The 20,459-nt window shown below is 36.9% G+C and overlaps 1 protein-coding gene across 3 annotated transcripts in view; it reads right to left on the bottom strand.

Moving 5' to 3' along the window:
• Positions 1-20,459, bottom strand: part of Lgr1 (Leucine-rich repeat-containing G protein-coupled receptor 1) — a 113,288-nt gene that overhangs the window by 9,838 nt on the left and 82,991 nt on the right. For all 3 annotated transcript variants that reach the window (XM_067787904.1, XM_067787921.1, XM_067787911.1), the window contains exons 10-15: positions 14,328-14,445; positions 13,907-14,235; positions 11,514-11,711; positions 9,467-9,619; positions 4,655-4,800; positions 2,714-2,942 (exon numbers count right to left, since the gene is read on the bottom strand). In XM_067787904.1, the coding sequence (XP_067644005.1) occupies positions 2,714-2,942; positions 4,655-4,800; positions 9,467-9,619; positions 11,514-11,711; positions 13,907-14,235; positions 14,328-14,445 (1,173 nt within the window). The remainder of the gene's footprint in view (positions 1-2,713; positions 2,943-4,654; positions 4,801-9,466; positions 9,620-11,513; positions 11,712-13,906; positions 14,236-14,327; positions 14,446-20,459) is intronic.

Raw genomic sequence — 20,459 nt, 5'->3', positions numbered from 1 at the left:
CACACAAAATGGGAAAACAACAAAAAAACTAGATTTGCAGCTATCAATAAAAACGAAAAACCCTTTTTTGAATTTACTATGCAAAAAATTATGGGATACCGGGACCTATTTATCGGGTACAATTTTGCAACTTCTCCTCCAAGCGAAATGCAAAATTGCGCCCTCTTGTTGCAAAATTTTTGTTTGAACGAACAGGATTTTTCCAAGGTTGGTAACATTTTGTTCAAGTTTTTACGAATTTTCACCCACGCGAACGAATTTGATAAGATAATAAAAAACCATGATTCAATTACTAGAGGTTTGTTCTTCAATGACGGCAGAGCTTTGACACTCCCAAATTGAGAAATCTGGACGGGTTGCTTTTACGAAGTAAGGAAAACGGGTAATAATTGAATCCCCCTTAGCGAAAATTGTAGTAGAAAAGTACCTTTAGTAGTATATTAGTAGTGATAATAAATTTGTAAATGCCAACAGGTTTTGGAGGAAATAATTCAGTTTCTACTAAATATTTCGTGAATTGATAAAGAGCTATGTTGGTTTAGAATTTTATTCAAAAATACACTATATCAAAATTTGTTTCAAAACTCCCTGAGCATAAGTTCAATGCATTTTGACATAAGAGGGAGTTAGTGAAAAGCATTCTGAGGCGTTCTTCAATCTAATTCTAATATAGGGCGTTTTTGTGACAAATCATGAAATGGGAAGTTTTTGAAAAATATTTTGAGATAAGACGATATTGAAAACGCAGCCGACATGGTCTGACAAAAAAAAAAAAAATAAATAAATAAAATAAAATGGCTTATTGTCTTAGAACTTTATATTCCGGTCTTGACTTTGACAGAAGAGTTCAGCTTTTATGCGGTCCTGCTACACAGGGAGTATTTACATTTTTATTCTGAAATGTCGGAAAGCTCCTTTACGTTAAGTATTCATGGAAGTGTTCCGGATAAAACGTTAATTTAGAATATTCGGAACACGTTCGTTTGATACTACCTCACGAGGTCCGAATATACATAATATTCAAAATATAAACCGATTCCCCAAGTTCTTAAATGGAGACGAATGTTCCGAACATACGGAATGAATAAGTTAACATTCTCAATGTAACAATATTTCGGTATGGCATCTCCATTATTTACTAATGACATTTTTACGTGAATCAATTTACTAGTCGAGTTTTTGACGTTGATCGATGAATTTTTAAGTGGTTTAGGGTTCGTATGTTCATAGGTTTACGAAAGTGCACGATTCCTTGGTGTCCGTACGTCATAAAACCTATGTTCAGCCACACTAATAGATCATGGCATAGTTAATAAATTCATCATAAAATTAAAATAACTGCCTCATTCTGTTTGACGATATCGTCTCCAAAAGGATTATCGTTCCTGTGTTCGTATCGTTAGCCAAACAGAATGAGGCTGTAAATGTTCTAAGGAATTATGCAGTTTAGTACTTATCGGGTATTTGTAAACTGATTGCTTCCTATTTCTGCTACTAATATTTTTCGAAAAATTGCAAAGAAACAACACAGTTAATGGATGTTAATTCGATTTGGGAGCAAAATGGCTGCAATTGTCAAAAAATTTGTCTGTCGAGCAAACCTCTTGTGATTGAATCATGATAAAAAACATCCTTTTTTAATGTTGACGTTTTCGACAACATAAAAGTTTGAGTTGTTTTGGAATCGTTTCAACTTAAAGTGTTACGAAAATTAAACGTGCCGAATTACATGTAAAGTTACTCCAGTGGTGAATTCTTCTAGCGATTTGATTCTTTACTTTTATATAACTTACAAGTTCTCTATTTAAAATGTTATGTCAAACATTTATACTACATGTTCGAAACAATCAAGTGTGGCAACTACATGCGAGAGAAGAAATTGAGAATGAGCTGAGCTGCAACCGAAAGAATTGAGAATCAGTTTTGTGACTACTATTTTCATTTCTATTTGCAAAGCGAAGTTCAAAACTATAAATTAAATAAATTATAAAATATAAAATTTGGTGAAAGTGCGTTTAATAAAACAAAATAATAATGTGTATAATGTTTAATGTGTGCCAGCATATTTGATGTAAACCCAATTGACGTTCGGTTAGTAAGTGCCACCGTCGTGTAAGGTAGCGTGCTCCGCCTGCCACACCGTATGCCCTGGATTCGCACCCCGGGCAAAGCAACATCAAAATTTTAGAAATAAAGTTTTTCAATTAGAAGAAAATTTTTCTAAGCGGGGTCGCCCCTAGGCAGTGTTTGGCAAACGCTCCGAGTGTATTTCTGCCATGAAAAGCTCTCAGTGAAAACTTATCTGCCTTTCAGATGCCGTTCGGAGTCGGCATAAAACATGTGGGTCCCGACCGGCCAATTTGTAGGGAAAATCAAGGGGAGCATGACGCAAATTGGAAGAGAAGCTCGGCCTTAGACTCTTCGGAGTTTAACGCGCCTTACATTTATTTATTTATATGGCATCATCGGTACTTTCGTAAAAAGCTGTCGCAACAACTTTTTTGTTCATTTGACTACTAAAAGGGTCAATTACGAATCAACGATTTGTGCGCAGTTGATTCAACATCTGCGATGGATAAAAATTAACAGAAATTTCGGTTGAATTGACTCGTATTTCGGTTCCTTTACCAGCCTTTTTCTTTCAGTGTTGATAAAAATGTTCACTACGTGCTATTTTCATGTACACTGCTGTACATTTGCTTTCGCCACTCACCTCGTTGATGAGTAATTACTTATGCCGAAAAGGGGAAGTAGCGACATCGCAATGGAATATAGCCAACCAGCAGCCATAATCATGGAAGCAGCACGAATTTTAATTCGTTTATTCAAATGCATTGCGCGTGTAATCGCCATCCAACGTTCGATTGTGATTATTGTGAGTGTGAAAACTGATAAATGAGCTGCAAAAACAGTTAGAAATCCAGCAACTTGGCAACCAGCACCTGAAAAAGATTATTAAATAATTGCAATTGAGAAACTTAAGCTAATGTTTTCTTTGAGAAAGCTAAGGTCGGATAGGCAAAGGAGCCCACATGTGCGTAGCTATTTATTTCAACCAAATACGTTGAAGAAAATATGCTTCGTTACCCTGCAAAAAATGCGTTTAGTCTAGGATGAAACCGGGATGAGTCGCAAAGGAGTACGCGACCAATGCTAGTTTTGATGTCTTTCTATGAGTTGAACTGTTCCTTTTTGTTTCAGCATGTCCTATGAAGAGACTAATTGTACCCATTTATACCAAAAAGGGATCGATATATATGAAGACTAGTCCCTTTTCAATGGTAGTAGAATGATACTCTAATTATAGTGGACGCTTTATTGTGTCAAAAGACGCGTATTGACCTCGACAATAATAATCCGAAGGCAGAAAAGAAAAAGTTACTTGGTGCAGTGATAGAATATTTTGCCCCAACCAATCAGAAGATGAGTGAAATTTATAACTTATGGTTATGTTAATTTGAAAATGAAAACATCTTCAAAATAAGAATCGTAAAGCAATTGTTAATGATACGCCGCAAAATTTTAATGCAGCAGAGTTAGTGAAGGAACATTATTTAACTACAAAAGATGATAATGAGGATTTCTTTTTGATTTTTACAATTTCTGCGATAGCCGTTGGCATGGCTACTGAGCCTTCTGCTTTGGAGTGCTCCTGTTTGATGGCTTCATAAACGTCTGCGGTTTTTTGTGTTTGTGCGCTCGCCTTATTGCTCGCCGAAGGCCAAATTATGAATTGTCGACAAAAAACTTTATCGCTAAAAGCGATTGATATTTTTTAGTTGTCGTTTTGTCGGGTTTGACAAGACCATTACCAGACCACAGTAGTTGATCATAGTTCACCAACGTCGCTAAAGAAGTTTTAACAATAAATTGGCGCAGAAAACCTGAACGGGCACTGCAGGACAGGGCCTCTTTGTATCCCTATGGGTAGTGTCGGTCAGGAGCTCTTTGTACCTGTTCGATAACTGTCGGGCAGATCCTCTTCGTACCTCTACGGGTGCTATGGGACATATACTCTTTTTTCGCCTGTACTGTCGGATAAGTCCTTTTTCTACCCATACAGGAATTCTTACCGACTTTATAATTTTTTTTTTTTACTTAAATACAATATTTGTATTTTCTTCTTCGTATTGGTATTGTAGAAAAATTTAACAAAAAGAAATCTTGCGATAATGAAACCTAGGATACTAGTATATTAGGCACGGATATTTATGAAATAGTACGTTTCATATCCATTTAATTTTTTTATTTTACCCTTTTCGTTTCGTTTTTTTTATTGTTTCTTAAAATTTGCTACATAAGTTTGAAACTGACTTATCCCAGCTGTACCCAAAAGGCTCTAGAGGGGAACAATTATACCCCAATAAAGACAAAAGAGATCAATCGCAGATCACTCTCGTTAGGGACTAAGAGCATGATTTTATGCAGGGTATGGCTTAAGTTCCAAATAAAAGTTTTTATTACTATTGCCAGTATTTGTAATTAGCCAACTAAATACAAAGCCTATATTCACAGACATAGCACACATGAGAGGTGTCAGTTATTATATACACACAATAAAAAGAAATTTCCTAAAACAACGGAATCTGAAATAGCTATAAAACATTAAACCGTCATCACCTGTATACGTGTATGTATGTATGTATGGCCTTACCATATTGCCAATCGTACGCGTGATTAAAATAGGCGCCCTTGGAGTGTGCATCGATAGCGGCGATTAAAAGCAAATATAAGCCCAGACACAAATCGGCAAATGCTAAGTGACCCATGAGGAAACGCGGCACTGATGGACTTTCTGATCTGAAAAAAATTTAATTCATTATTCGAAAATTGATTGATATATTTAAAAACAGCCTTAGGCTGGGTGCGAGTTCGCCTAAATTTTAGGTACCTAAACTTATATTCCACTGAAACTTTCCAGCACTGCAATAATTAAGGTAAAAAGATTTCATGAACTTTGCGAATTGTTTTGCTGAAATATTATACAAATAACACAAAAAACTTTTATTGTATTTGCAATGTGCAGAAATATATCCTTCAAATAGACATGGGAGGTATCCACGGTAAGAATTCCCAAGACAGCAAAACATGGGCCTTTTTCACCAAGAGTCGTGGGGAACATCTTGAGGGATGTCTTCCTCTATCTAAGTAGGAATAGGATATGGGTAACATAAGGCATGCCACTGATTACACATTTTTGGTATATTAGTGACCACGTCAGACAAATTTGCACAGCTTTGATTCACAACGGCCACCACCATCGTGGGACAATGGCATGACACTACAAAAACACAAACTTTTCATATGTATTATAAATTTGAAAACAAAATTTAAGTGAAATCAAACATTTTGTTTATTTCTAAAACTTGAATTTTCAAATTAGGTTGAAAAGTATGCTAAAAAAATTCTAAATTTTTTTTTTGCACTGCCTTGCGGACAGTTTCCAGTGACTTAGGTTTTTTGTGTAATTAGGTAGCAATCACGGTTGCCACTTTGGTCCATTTGGACCAAAAATGGTCCCTTCCAACCCCATTTGGTCCGCTGGTCCCTTTTTTTCAATTTTGGTCCCTTTTAGATATTAGCCATGATTTTGATACTTCTTTTCCACTCAGACAAAAATTCAAAATATTTCTCAAAAAATTTGCCACACATTCATTAACTCACATCTAATTTTTTATTTGATTGCAATTCTTACCACAAAAATTGCTCGGTCAATAAAATGTTCCAAAATAATGACATTTCACCTGGGAGATAGTTTAGGCGAGGCATTAGTTAAAAGTTAAGAGAAAAAGTTATTATCCATAAACATAGCATTAAAATAATTGCGTAGTTTAATTTACGATTTAGTGAATTTGCCACAACGCAAATTTTCGAACCGCTCCGGTACTTATCTTTTGGTTGGCGGAAGACAGAGTTATCCCAGAAATGTGAAAATGTAACACCTAAAGGTACACATAATTCTTGTTTGTATAGTTTGAATTACTGCCAAGTGTCTCATATTCGCTATGTTTATTAAAACTTTATATAGGAAGCCGTGCGATCATCCTAACATTTTTTAATTTTACAAAGAATACGGCACCCAATTAAATTTCCGAATTCTTTGTATACCAATAAAATAAAACTAAAATTTGGTCCTTTTTTTAAATTTCGTCCTTTTCTCGATGAATTTTGGTGCCAAACTCGCACACAGCCTTAATAATTAATTTCAGTTGCATATAAATTATAGGATATAAATGTATATGTTGTTGATGGAAATGCAAAACCAAGTAAATGTATGTATAATTTCAGCAAAAGCGGTTACTGATTTCCAACTGAGTTACAGATTGCTATCGACTATTCATCGGAAATTTATTGATTATGTAATGAAAATTCAACGGTACATTATCAAAAAAGCAATCAACTTGTTAGCGAAAATTATCGATTTGCTATGGGAAGCTACCATTTTGCTAAAGTTAAAATTTTGTGGCATCCTATGGGAATAAGTTTTCTAAAAAAGGAGAGAAAATTGTTTTCAAATATACTTTCATAAAGATATTTTTTTAATAAATTAGTTTTTTATTACTAAAATTAGTTTTTTATTACTAGTTCTCATGGCTGGGATACCCAGGTGCCACTAGTAGTTTTCACGTATGAACTGCCTTGTGATACCCGTGCACCCAGCCATGCGGAATAAGAAGAAAAATTATTCATGAACAGGACGGTTAAAGTTGATGTTGTCCCTAATTTTAGATATTTTGGAGTTATATTCGACCAAGACCTAAGTTGATCATCACATATTTTTGCTTTGAAATCGTACATCTTGTCAGCGTTCGTTCTTTAACCTAAAAAGGCTGTACTCAAATCGAGCGTTAGCATTAGTATATCATGGGCTAGTCCACTCAAAAGTGCAATATGGAATCAGTTGCTGGGGTGGCACGTTGCTAGTAAGTTAAATGCGGTCTTAGTCCTACAGAAGTGCTTTATACGAAAAATGTGTAACGCAGACCGTCTATCACAGTCTATGGACATTTTCAAAAAATTAAACATACTACCCATACAACACTTGCACTATTTCAAATTTCTGAAATTTTTTTTTATAAGGAGTGGGTATTCACAAAGCCCGATATATAACCCTTACAGCCTAAGAAGTAGATCGTTATCAAGTGTAAAAATTCCTCGTTTTCGAACCACACTTTTCCGTTACTTTTACACAATCGTGTTATATAAACTGTATAATAAATTACCTGCTGAAATACAACTCATTAGAAAACTTTCTAAGTTTATGAAGGAAGTGAAACAGTGGCTACTTTGTTTCAATCATGAGGGTGTAGAAATTCTGTTGCGACCAATCGTATAAATTCCGTTATGTAATATCAATGAAGTTTTTTGCTTTATATGTAAATAAATTGTAATTTTTAGTATTTCTTTTTATTTAAAATAGTTATTCGCTGGTCTTTACTTTAACTAGGGATTGCAGAAATTATATCTTGTGATTATTATGCGAAATGACATTTCCACTGCTTTTATAATTAGCATTTAATATCATTAACTATTTTCTTATTTGAATTTGTTATTTTTTTATACTCAGCTGAGCAGAGCTCATAGAGTATATTAACTTTGATTGGATAACGGTTGGTTGTACAGGTATAAAAGAATCGAGATAGATATAGACTTCCATATATCAAAATCATCAAGATCGTCCATCCGTCCGTCCGTTAATACGATACCTTGAGTAAATTTTGAGTTATCTTGATGAAATTTGGTGTGTACGTTCCTGGACACTCATCTCAGATCGCTATTTAAAATGAACGATATCGGACTATAACCACGCCCACTTTTTCGATATCGAAAATTTTGAAAAACCGAAAAAGTGCGATAATTCATTACGAAAGGCGGATAAAGCGATGACACTTGGTAGGTGAGTTGAGCTTATGACGCAGAATAGAAAGTTAGTAAAATTTTGGATAATGGGCGCGGCACCGCCCACTTTTAAAAAAGGGTAATTTAAAATTTTGCAAGCTGTAATTTGGCAGTCTTTGAAGATATCATGATGAAATTTGGCAGGAACGTTACTCCTATTACTATATGTATGCTTAATAAAAATTAGCAAAATCGTAGAACGACCACGCCCACTTTAAAAAAAAATTGTTTAAAGTCAAATTTTAACAAAAAATTTAATATCTTTACAGTATATAAATAATTTATGTCAACATTCAACTCCAGCAATGATATGGTGCAACAAAATACAAAAATAAAAGAAAAATAAAAAAAAAGAAAATTTCAAAATTTTTCATTTAATTTGTCTAGGATACTTTTAATGCCATAAGTCGAACAAAAATTTACCAATCCTTGTGAAATTTGGTAGGGGCTTAGATTCTAGGACGGTAACTTATTTCTGTGAAAAAGGGCGAAATCGGTTGAAGCCACGCCCAGTTTTTATACACAGTCGACCGTTTGTCCTTCCGCTCGGCCGTTAACACAATAACTTGATCAAAAATAGATATATATTTACTAAACTCAGTTCACGTACTTATCAGACCTCACTTTGTATTGGTATAAAGAATGGCCGAAATCCGACTATGACCACGCCCACTTTTTCGATATCGAAAATTACGAAAAATGAAAAAATGCCATAATTCTATACCAAATACGAAAAAAGGGATGAAATATGGTAATTGGATTGGTTTATTGACGCAAAATATAACTTTAGAAAAAAAATGTGTAAAATGGGTGTGACACCTACCATATTAAATAGAAGAAAATGAAAAAGTTCTGCAGGGCGATATAAAAAACCCTTGAAATATTGGCAGGAATACTGTTCGTGGTATTACATATATAAATAAATTATCGGTATGCAACAGATGATGTTCTAGGTCACCTTGGTCCACATTTTCGTCAATATCTGGAAAACGCCTACACGTATACAACTACCACTACTCCCTTTTAAAACCTTCATTAATACCTTTAATTTGACACCCATATCGTACAACACATTCTAGAGTGACCCCTGGTCCACTTTTCTGGCGATATCTCGAAAAGGCGTCCACCTATAGAACTAAGCCCACTCCCTCATAAAATACTCTTTAATACCTTTCATTTGATACACATGTCATACAAACACATTCCATGGATACCCTCGGTTCATTTTCCTACATGGTTATTTTCCCTTATGTTGTCACCATAGCTCTCAACTGAGTATGTAATGTTCGCTTACACCCGAAGTTAACCTTCCTTACTTGTTTATATTGTAATACTTGGAAAATTGTACACATTTATAAGAAAATAAAGATTATACAATACAAATACATATACAATTCGTGGGATAAGACGTTTATGAGAAATATTCTGAGATAGGGCTTATTCTCCTCAGAAGTCGATTTACAATCTTGGAGGCAACGAAATCCAGGCTTACTAATATTGTAATGTAAATACTGGATACACAATTTTGCACTTTCACCTGTTACACATCCTGGGCATTCCTACTTACCTTATCGAGAGAATAACTACCAGCACAGCAACATTACCCACCACAGCCAATGCAACAACAATCCAAACAGAGATGCGTAACCATTGGTAGCCCATAACATCTTCGCAAGGGTTGAGTGCGTTCGGCATGGGATAGCATTCCACATCATGCTTTCTAAATAAAGAGAAAAAAATGCAGAGAACAAATTAAATTCTATATGAATATCTGTGAAAAAGAAAAATATGTACATAAAAAGCCTTAGACCCTCATCAGACGAATCGTCGCAACGTTATTGAAAAAAAAAATAATAATAATAAAATTGAAAGCGCGATATTCTTCCGAAGGAAACTTATACCGATCTTCTATTCACATTTGCCTCTGGCTCCTTAAAATTTTTCCTACGAATTGGCTGGACGAGACCTAACAGTTTATGCCGGCTCCGAACGGCATCAGCAAGACAGACAAGTTTCCACTGGGAAGCTCTTAATAGCAGAAATACACTCGGATTGTTTGCCTAATCACTGCGGAGCGATCCCGCTCAGAAACACTTTTTCGTAATTTAGAAAACCTGTTTTCTACATTGTTGATATTTCTTCGCCCGGCAATTGAGCTCGGGATGTTCGGTATGGTAGGCGGAGCACGATACCGCCATACCACATTGCCAGTTAGCACTGAGTCTAGTTTAAGTCGATCTCTCAATGAGCGGGCTCAACCATAGCGTCATTGCTGCAACCAGCGTCATATCCCTAACTTCGCTTTCGAGTTGGTAAGTTACTTCCCCTTCTTCAGCTAGGCGATATATTGGTGGAATACTCTCAACGACCGTAAAACATGCACTCGCGGCTACACAGATCATCTTCAGTTAGTTCTGGCTAATCCTTTAACCCTAGAATATGCTCATTAGAATAGAGTTAGCAGTTAAAAATCGTTGTCAGTTCCGAAAACGTTATCGTGGACCAACTGTTTGGTATAATATCAACTAACAATTTTCGATTCAAAACCCCCACAGCCGCAAAAATTGGCAACTTTTTGCGACTGCCGTATGAAGCTGTTTTGGACTTTCCAATGAATACTGATGCCTGATATGCATTTTGCCTGTATTTCTACAGCATTGCTTATGCCAGAGCCTTTTAACTCTGCTTTCAGATGCCTGTTTTCTTAAAATCTTTAGGACCCATGCAGATTTTCCTTTCGCTCGTAAATGGTAAATGGTAGCCCATACCTTCATCCACTTCAGCCATTTTCTTGCCAACCGCTTTGCGGACATAAAATGTTTGCCCTTCTTAGTACTGCACCACCCACAGAGGTTGCCCACTCATTGTTTTCATCAGCCTAGTGTTCACTGGTGGAAGGAATGGCAACTACTTCTTCTTAAAAGGTCGTTCGTTAGCTTTCAACACTTTGGCTCCTTTCTCTCATTTTTGGTATCCGCTTCAATCTCCGAACGATAGAAAGTTGCATAAGCAGAGAGGCCATGGGCTGACACAGATCCTTATGAGAGTATAGCTACAGAGTCAGAATAGCAGAAAGAAGGATTTATCTCAACTGCGCCTGCATCATCAAGTTAATAAAAAAGTACCTAGCTTCGCACGTGTTCCGAAACTTTAACATAGTCATATACCCACCAGCCATTTCAACAAGGTGGCTCATTCACATCGTTTCTCAATGAAAAATGTACGTCGATAAGCGCTCCAAAAGACTCTTTCAAAACGCCTCTGCCGCTCCACGCTCAACTCATTAAGCAATTCCTTTTCTACTTCATCAGGACTTTCCTTACCCCTTCCGCATTAAGTTGGGTAGCTTCCAAAAAAATCTTGTAATTATGGGAAGCTCCGCGTACAGATCTATTTTATCAAAAAACTTCGAAATTCATCTTTTCCTTTAACAACTTTAAGTATGCACAATTCAAGCATAAACGCTGGCAGATGTCTTGGAATCTGCTTACAAGTGAACTTAAAACTTTACATTAAATATAAATACTTTTCTTACACACTAAAAGATCCTTAAGAGGCTTAACCAGCCATCAACTTCCCTACTTACTTACATAGATACATAGCTCAATATTTACCTGAATGTTAAATTTCCACAGTACTCATCAAGTTGAATGGTATCAGGATTTATAGTAATTTCCTCATGAAATATTCCAATTTCTTTTATCACCGATTCAGAGAGATAGCCCTCCTCAGCAAGGTAATCACTTTGTTCGGTCGCTGTTTCATTCTCTTCATCATTGTTCACATTGAATTCAGTTTGCGCCAAACTATTGCTGTATGCATAATAAAATGTTAAGTTGAATATAAAACTAAAAAAAATTATTTTCAATTGCGCAATTGTATGCAGATAAATATTAGGGATGTTGCGGAAGTACAGTGAATGCAAAGCAGCATCAAAATCGTATTTATAAACTTGCCTCATCGGAAACGAAATAGAAAGGAAAGGAAAGGAAAGGAAAAAGGAAAGTAAGCGAAAGGAAATATTTGAAGACGAAGCTATAGATTAGTTATCACCTTGTTACCGGCGAGATAGGAGCTGTATCCCTTTTTTATCAACAAGTTATCGATATCTTATAGATAATTCATCGACGAGGTATTGACGAGTTATCGATTTTTTTATAAATCAGTTATCGAAAGAAAAGGTTATCAAAGAAATATCGATATTTTATCCACTAGCTATCGGGTTGTTATCCAAATTTTATTAAAACTTATCGATTTTTAGCCAATTTCGTTTCTTTATCGAAAAATTTACAATTTAAAAAAAAAGTTATTGTCATCTAGAAGCAATCGAAAAATTTACCAAATTATTATCGGAGTGTTATCGATTTTTATCGAAAAGTCGTCGATTTGATATGGAACAAGAATGTGTCGATTTTTTACTGGAAAAGTAATCGATTTAATATCAGTGTTGTCAACTCGTACACAGCTTGTAATCCAAAAGTTATTAATTTTTTAGCTAAAATTTATCGATTTGTTATTAAATATTGTTCAATTTGATATCGACTACTCATGGATTTTTAAAAAACAGACCAATAACTGAGTAGATTGTTAACTGCGACGTTTTCATCAAAGCAAAACAATTTAGGTGCACCATTTAAGAGGATTGTCATGGATGTCATGTCCTGTGGGTCATACATTACCAGCAAACGGAGGAACAAATACGTAGTGGTGGAAATGGATCAGCAAATGGTCAGAGGTATACACATTTCAAAACCAAGCAGCCGAAACCATAGCAAAAGTCTTTACAAACAACTGGGTTTTAGGGAATAATGCACCAATGGAGCTACTTCTGACCAAGGCAGGAGTTTCGAAAAAGCTTTGTTCCGAGATATATGTAAGATGTTAAGCATTCGGGAAACTCGGACAACTGCACTCAGTCTGATAGTGCGATGCTGTGTTGGACCAATTCAATAGAACCTTGGAAAGTAGTAGATGGACTCCATATAGATTGAGATACACGCAGCCCCTTACTGTTGATGAGCTTTAGATTTTAAATAGATGAAACACCCGCAAATGTAATTTTCGGCAATGACTTTCGCTTACAGCTGACTACAAGTTTGTGATAAATGCTGATGCGGTAATAAATTCGAAAAGATTTCTGGAAGATGCTATTATACAATCCAAAACGCAACAAAGGTTTGTTCCCAAAACTATAGTGTAACTAGGATGGCCCGTACAAAGTTGCGATTAGATGGAGCAATACTTTCTGCCGCAAATTATTCGTAAACCACGAAAGAATTTGATTGTGCGTTGTTTAGAAACACTGGCAGTATTTGAAAGGAGAAATTTATTTGATCGGGACGACCAAACTTGTAAGGAGACGAAATTACATCAGCTCAACACATATGTAAGCTCGGTCATGTACTCTTCACAATATACAGCCACTATGAGCTCAGTTGGCTAAAGATGACGTTGAATGAACTCAACACACATATATTTATATATATGCATAGTCACAGCGAGTATGAGACACACAAAAGCAAGAGGTAAATAAGCAACTATTCGAGAAGGCTGTGCGCGAAAAACAAGATGTTGAGAGAAAATAATGATAGACCAATTGAGTGATATGTAAGCCTTGAAATATAACGAATTCTGAATCAGTTTGCTTTTAACACGATATAAGTGAAATACGCGTATACATTAAACTGTAAAGCTCCACTACCATAGTAGTGTTGAACAAATAGCATTTTGATATATGGAATATTGGAATTTATTTATTTGGTAGTTCAGTTATTCGAACCGATAAAAGAAGGCAAATCTTGAGGGTCGTAGCAGTATATATATATGCAATCTAACTTGATAATTTTTAAGAGACTACATGACACTCGGGTTATCATCTGATGAAGTTTCATGCTTGCTGATGTTGAACTGAGGAGAAACAAATGAAGGAAAACCTTATATCTGAACAATGGTTGTATGGCAACTTGTATCAATGTGAGATCAAAACGTTTTAAAATAAAAAAATTACCTATAAAACACTCCACCAGTATGAGTAGGGCGGGTTATTGCACCACTATTGTTGACATTCCAGCTGCTATTATCATACTCAATTTCAGTCTCTTTCGCTCTCAATAATCTTCTATCTAAACTATCATTTACTATTCCACTTTTAGTGGTAAATTCTAACAAATTATTATACATATTATCTATGTTGCCATGTTTTCTATTCTTTTTACAACGTTGTTGCCATTTCTCAATTTCTTTCAATCTTTCCGCATGCCGTAGAGGATCATGGCGAGAGGGAAATTTAAATGCGCAGCAATGAAAAGAATGCGTTAGAAATGCTCTTTGTAAATTCTGTAAAGAAAAAACATTTGTTTAATTAAATATTTGTTTGCAAATTAAATTAATTATAAGAAAAACCAAAAACATTTTTAATGTTTATTTACCTTAAAATTGTAAATGGATGGAATAGTTTTCAGTGTATGCACGTTTTCAATTCGCAATAGCTCGATATCCTGCAAACCCACCGGTGGCAAACTCACCAAAGAAGTGGCAGAGAGATCTCTGAAAGAAAAGTCGAAATGTGATAGGATTAAATTCAATGACGTCAGTGAAAAACACAGCTATTGGAAAGAGTGACTTAACATGTTCCCAATTGGTTACTAAAAAACTAAGATATAAGGAAAAGGAGTGTAAAAAAGTTGCAACGCACAAAATTATCTGAAAGCCATGGACATCTCTTCCAGGATCAAGAAAGGGACAAGGAACCGACAACACATACATATGTGCTCCATTCGATGATTTGTTATCGATTCTTTATCGAAGTGTTATAAACTTTCGATCGATAACAAATGTAATCGACGAGGTATAGTTGTTATTGGAATTTTTCTATTTGTTCCAGAATTTTTTATCAAAAATGTATCGCTTTACTATCGAGAAATCATCAACTTATGATCAGCATTAATTGGCGCTTAAGTGATTTTCCTTATTTCGTAACAACACACGCCAGCTATCCCTGCTTTGCTATCAAGTCTTCCTCCACCCACCTCTCCCAACCCATTGGAGGTCACCCTTTCATCTGCTTCCAAATTGCGGTACCGACTGACTTGGAATTTTTTGGTGTTTTCGTCAATTTGCATAACATGACCTAGCCAGCAAAGCTTGTGGGCTTTTATCGGCTGCACTATCGTCATATATGCGTGTAACTCCTTCGATATTCGACCATAGCATCACGGACAGGACCATAAATCTTCCGGAAGACTTTTCTCTCGAATACTCCAAGGCCCATCTCATCTTCTTCAACACCGTCCATGATTCTGAGCCATAAATAAGGAACGTATGATGTGCGATTTCTAGTGCGTGATTTTTGTTCATCAAGAGAGGATTTTACTTTTCAATAGCCTACTCAGTCCAAAGTAGCACATGTTGGCAAAAGTTACTCACGGTTTGATTTCTGAGCTGACATTTTAGTCCATGTAAATGCTGGTTCGCAGATGGACAAAGTCTTGCACAGTACCGAAGGCACGAATAAGCCGATTCTTTCATGGACGGCAGCAAGTACCTTGTACTGCTGTCATTTACCGCAATACCCACTTTTTTTGCTTCTTGCACGGCGCAGCACCAGGTGTTGAAAATTTGTCGATATGTTTTTGAAAATTTATCGATTTTTTATCGGAGTTTTACCAATTTATTCTCTAAGTATTATCGACGGTTCGTCAAGCAGACACCTAAACACATTTAAAACAAACAGGATGATGAGGAGATGAGCAGTGGATGAGAAGGCGCCATTTTAAGGTGGGAGGAGAAGCATCCTGTGAAATCGAAGAGTAAAAAAACGGTGAACGAATGGCTAATTCCAAATGTTGTTTTGTTGTTGTTGCAGCATTAAATACATTCCCCGAAGGGTTTGGGAGGGTTGTCGATATTGATAGTCTTTTGCCGGATATAGATCCGGTAGGTTCGCTAACAAGCACCATTAAGGTACAACCTTACTATCTCGGAAACCCCTTGAGTCGCCTCTTACGAGGTATATTCTTAACCCTCTAACCTCCTGGGGATGCTGATTCCACAATTTACTAATAAGTTAAAAGTGAATCAATTAAAGGATATCAAAAATTGATTGAGGTTGGCAAAACTGCTGCCTCATGCTAAAACCCATCTGGATAATGGGTTAGGGGTGAATCGGTAATCAGTTACTGGTGTAAATAGTAAATAGTTGGATGGTGTATAAAAATTATAAACTTGTAACTAGGACTTGTTTAAAAGCGAATGGTACAATAAATTCCGAATCGATGTCAAAGTTGGTAGTAGCTCCTCTAAAGCTACTGTGAAGGTGGATGGTTGGATGTGCGCTTAAGATGCTTAGCATCGCGTGCATAACTTTTACGCGGAACTCTGCTGTGCATCACTGGCATACACGTAGCAAATATTTCTTGCGTAACCCTAACATCTCTTCTTTGAAGCAAACATTACTGACATAACCTGAACATTGAAGCGTAGCTGAGCTAAAGTAAATAGTAGGTAATATGGCAGGAAATTACGCGGTTAATGCGGTTAAAGGCGAAGCTTTTTCCTGGTTAGGCTGAAGGGAAGCGAGGATATTGCAATGTGGCAATAATAGTACAATGTTATTCATTGAAATAAAGCTTAAAAATATATAAGAATATATAGGAATATGAATGTGCTATTTTTATAAAAAGCTGAAGCTTACATAACAAATAAATAATGTAACCATTTTACAAAAATAACATAAAAATTTCTGCGAGTGGTTGTATATTATAAAGGTGGGTACAGACAGCAGCAAACACAATTATATTAGTGACAAGTTTTACCCTCTAATTTTTTTATACTCAGTTGAGCAGAGCTCACAGAGTATATTAAGTTTGATTGGATAACGGTTGGTTGTACATATATAAAGGAATCGAGATAGATATAGACTTCCATATATCAAAATAATCAGGATCGAAAAAAAATTTGATTGAGCCATGTCCGTCCGTCCGTCCGTCCGTCCGTCCGTCCGTCCGTCCGTCCGTCCGTCCGTCCGTCCGTTAACACGATAACTTGAGTAAATTTTGAGGTATCTTGATGAAATTTGGTATGTAGGTTCCTGAGCACTCATCTCAGATCGCTATTTAAAATGAACGATATCGGACTATAACCACGCCCACTTTTTCGATATCGAAAATTTCGAAAAACCGAAAAAGTGCGATAACTCATTACAAAAGACAGATAAAGCGACGAAACTTGGTAGATGGGTTGACGTTATGACGCAGAATAGAAAATTAGTAAGATTTTGGACAATGGGCGTGGCACCGCCCACTTTTACAAGAAGGTAATTTAAAAGTTTTGCAAGCTGTAATTTGGCAGTCGTTGAAGATATCATGATGAAATTTGGCAGGAACGTTACCACTATTACTCTATATGTGCTAAGTAAAAATTAGCAAAATTGGATGAAGAACACGCCCACTTTTTAAAAAAAAAATTTTTTAAATTCAAATTTTAACAAAAAATTTAATATCTTTACTGTATATAAGTAAATTAAGTCAAAATTCAACTCCAGTAATGATATGATGCAACAAAATACAAAAATAAAAGAAAATTTCAAAATGGGCGTGGCTCCGCCCATTTTCATTTAGTTTGTCTAGAATACTTTTATTGCCATAAGTCGAACAAAAATTTACCAATCCTTCTCAAATTTGGTAGGAGCATAGATTCTATGACGGTAACTGTTCTCTGTGAAAATGGGCGAAATCGGTGGAAGCCACGCCCAGTTTTTATACACAGTCCACCGTCTGTCCTTCCGCTCGGCCATTAACACAATAACTTGAGCAAAATCCGATATATCTTCACTAAACTTAGCCCACGTACTTACCTGAGCTCGCTTTTTCTTGGTATAAAAAATGGGCGAAATCTGACCATAACCACGCCCACTTTATCGATATCGAAAATTACGAAAAATGAAAAAAATGCCATAATTCTATACCAAATACGAAAAAAGTGATGAAACATGGTAACTGGATTGGTTTATTGACGCAAAATATAACTTTGTAAAAAACTTTGTAAAATGGGTGTGACACCTACCATATTAAGTAGAAGAAAATGAAAAAGCTCTACAAGGCGAAATCAACAGCCCTTGGAATCTTGGCAGGAATACTGTTAGTGGTATTGCATGTATAAATAAATTAGCAGTACCCGACAGATGATTTTCTGGATCACCTGGTCCACATTTTGGTCGATATCGCGAGAACGCCTTCACATATACATCTAAGGGCCACTCGCTTTTAAAACCCTCATTAATACCTTTAATTTGATATCCATATCGTACAAAAACATACCAGAGTCACCCCTGTCCCACCCTAATGGCGATATCTCGAAAAGGCGTCCACCTATAGACCTAGTGTCCACTCCCTCTTAAAATGCTCAGTAACACCTTTCGTTTGATACCCATATCGTACAAACATTCTAGAGTCACCCCTGGCCCACCCTAATGGCGATATCTCGAAAAGGCGTCCACCTATAGACCTAATGCCCACTCCCTCTTAAAATGCTCAGTAACAGCTTTCGTTTGATACCCATATCGTACAAACATTCTAGAGTCACCCCTGGCCCACCCTAATGGCGATATCTCGAAAAGGCGTCCACCTATAGACCTAGTGTCCACTCCCTCTTAAAATGCTCAGTAACACCTTTCGTTTGATACCCATATCGTACAAACACATTCTAGAGTCACCCTGGCCCACCCTAATGGCGATATCTCGAAAAGGCGTCCACCTATAGACCTAATGTCCACTCCCTCTTAAAATGCTCAGTAACACCTTTCGTTTGATACCCATATCGTACAAACATTCTAGAGTCACCCCTGGCCCACCCTAATGGCGATATCTCGAAAAGGCGTCCACCTATACACCTAATGTCCACTCCCTCTTAAAATGCTCAGTAACACTTTTCGTTTGATACCCATATCGTACAAACATTCTAGAGTCACCCCTGTCCCACCCTAATGGCGATATCTCGAAAAGGCGTCCACCTATAGACCTAATGCCCACTCCCTCTTAAAATGCTCAGTAACACCTTTCGTTTGATACCCATATCGTACAAACATTGTAGAGTCACACTTGGCCCACCCTAATGGCGATATCTCGAAAAGGCCTCCACCTATAGAACTAAGGATTACTCCCTTTTAAAATACTCATTACCACCTTTCATTTGATACCCATATCGTACAAACACATTCTAGAGTCACCCTGGCCCACCCTAATGGCGATATCTCGAAAAGGCGTCCACCTATAGACCTAATGCCCACTCCCTCTTAAAATGCTCAGTAACACCTTTCGTTTGATACCCATACCGTACAAACATTCTAGAGTCACCCTTGGTCCAGCTTTATGGCGATATCTCGAAAAGGCGTCCACCTATAGAACTAAGGATTACTCCCTTTTAAAATACTCTTTACCACCTTTCATTTGATACCCATATCGTACAAACACATTCTAGAGTCACCCTGGCCCACCCTAATGGCGATATCTCGAAAAGGCGTCCACCTATAGACCTAATGCCCACTCCCTCTTAAAATGCTCAGTAACACCTTTCGTTTGATACCCATATCGTACAAACATTCTAGAGTCACCCTTGGTCCACCTTTATGGCGATATCTCGAAAAGGCGTCCACCTATAGAACTAAGGATTACTCCCTTTTAAAATACTCCTTACCACCTTTCATTTGATACCCATATCGTACAAACACATTCTAGAGTCACCCCTGGCCCACCCTAATGGCGATATCTCGAAAAGGCGTCCACCTATAGACCTAATGCCCACTCCCTCTTAAAATGCTCAGTAACACCTTTCGTTTGATACCCATATCGTACAAACATTCTAGAGTCACCCCTGGCCCACCCTAATGGCGATATCTCGAAAGGGCGTCCACCTATAGACATAATGCCCACTCCCTCTTAAAATGCTCAGTAACACCTTTCGTTTGATGCACATATCGTACAAACACATTCTAGAGTCACCCCTGGCCCACCCTAATGACGATATCTCGAAAAGGCGTCCACCTATAGACCTCATGCCCACTCCCTCTTAAAATGCTCAGTAACACCTTTCGTTTGATACCCATACCGTACAAACATTCTAGAGTCACCCCTGGCCCACCCTAATGGCGATATCTCGAAAAGGCGTCCACCTATAGACCTAATGCCTACTCCCTCTTAAAATGCTCAGTAACACCTTTCATTTGATTCCCATATCGTACAAACATATTCTAGAGACACCCCTGGTCCACCTTTATGGCGATATCTCGAAACGGCGTTCACCTATGGAACTAAGGATCACTCCTTTTCAAAATACTCATTAACAGCTTTCATTTGATACCCATATCGTACAAACACATTATAGAATCACCCCTGGTCCACCTTAATGGGGACATCTCGAAAAGGCGTCCACCGATAGACCTAAGGCCCACTCCCTCTTAAAATGCTCAGTAACACCTTTCATTTGATACCCATATCGTACAAACAAATTCTAGAGTCAGCCCTGGTCTACCTTTATGGCGATATCCCTAAATGGCGTTCATCCAT

Source organism: Eurosta solidaginis, chromosome 1, assembly GCF_040869045.1.
Source record: "Eurosta solidaginis isolate ZX-2024a chromosome 1, ASM4086904v1, whole genome shotgun sequence".
NCBI lineage: Eukaryota > Metazoa > Arthropoda > Insecta > Diptera > Tephritidae > Eurosta > Eurosta solidaginis.
The sequence above is the reverse complement of the archived record's forward strand: the minus strand, read 5'-3'. Positions and strand labels throughout refer to the sequence as shown.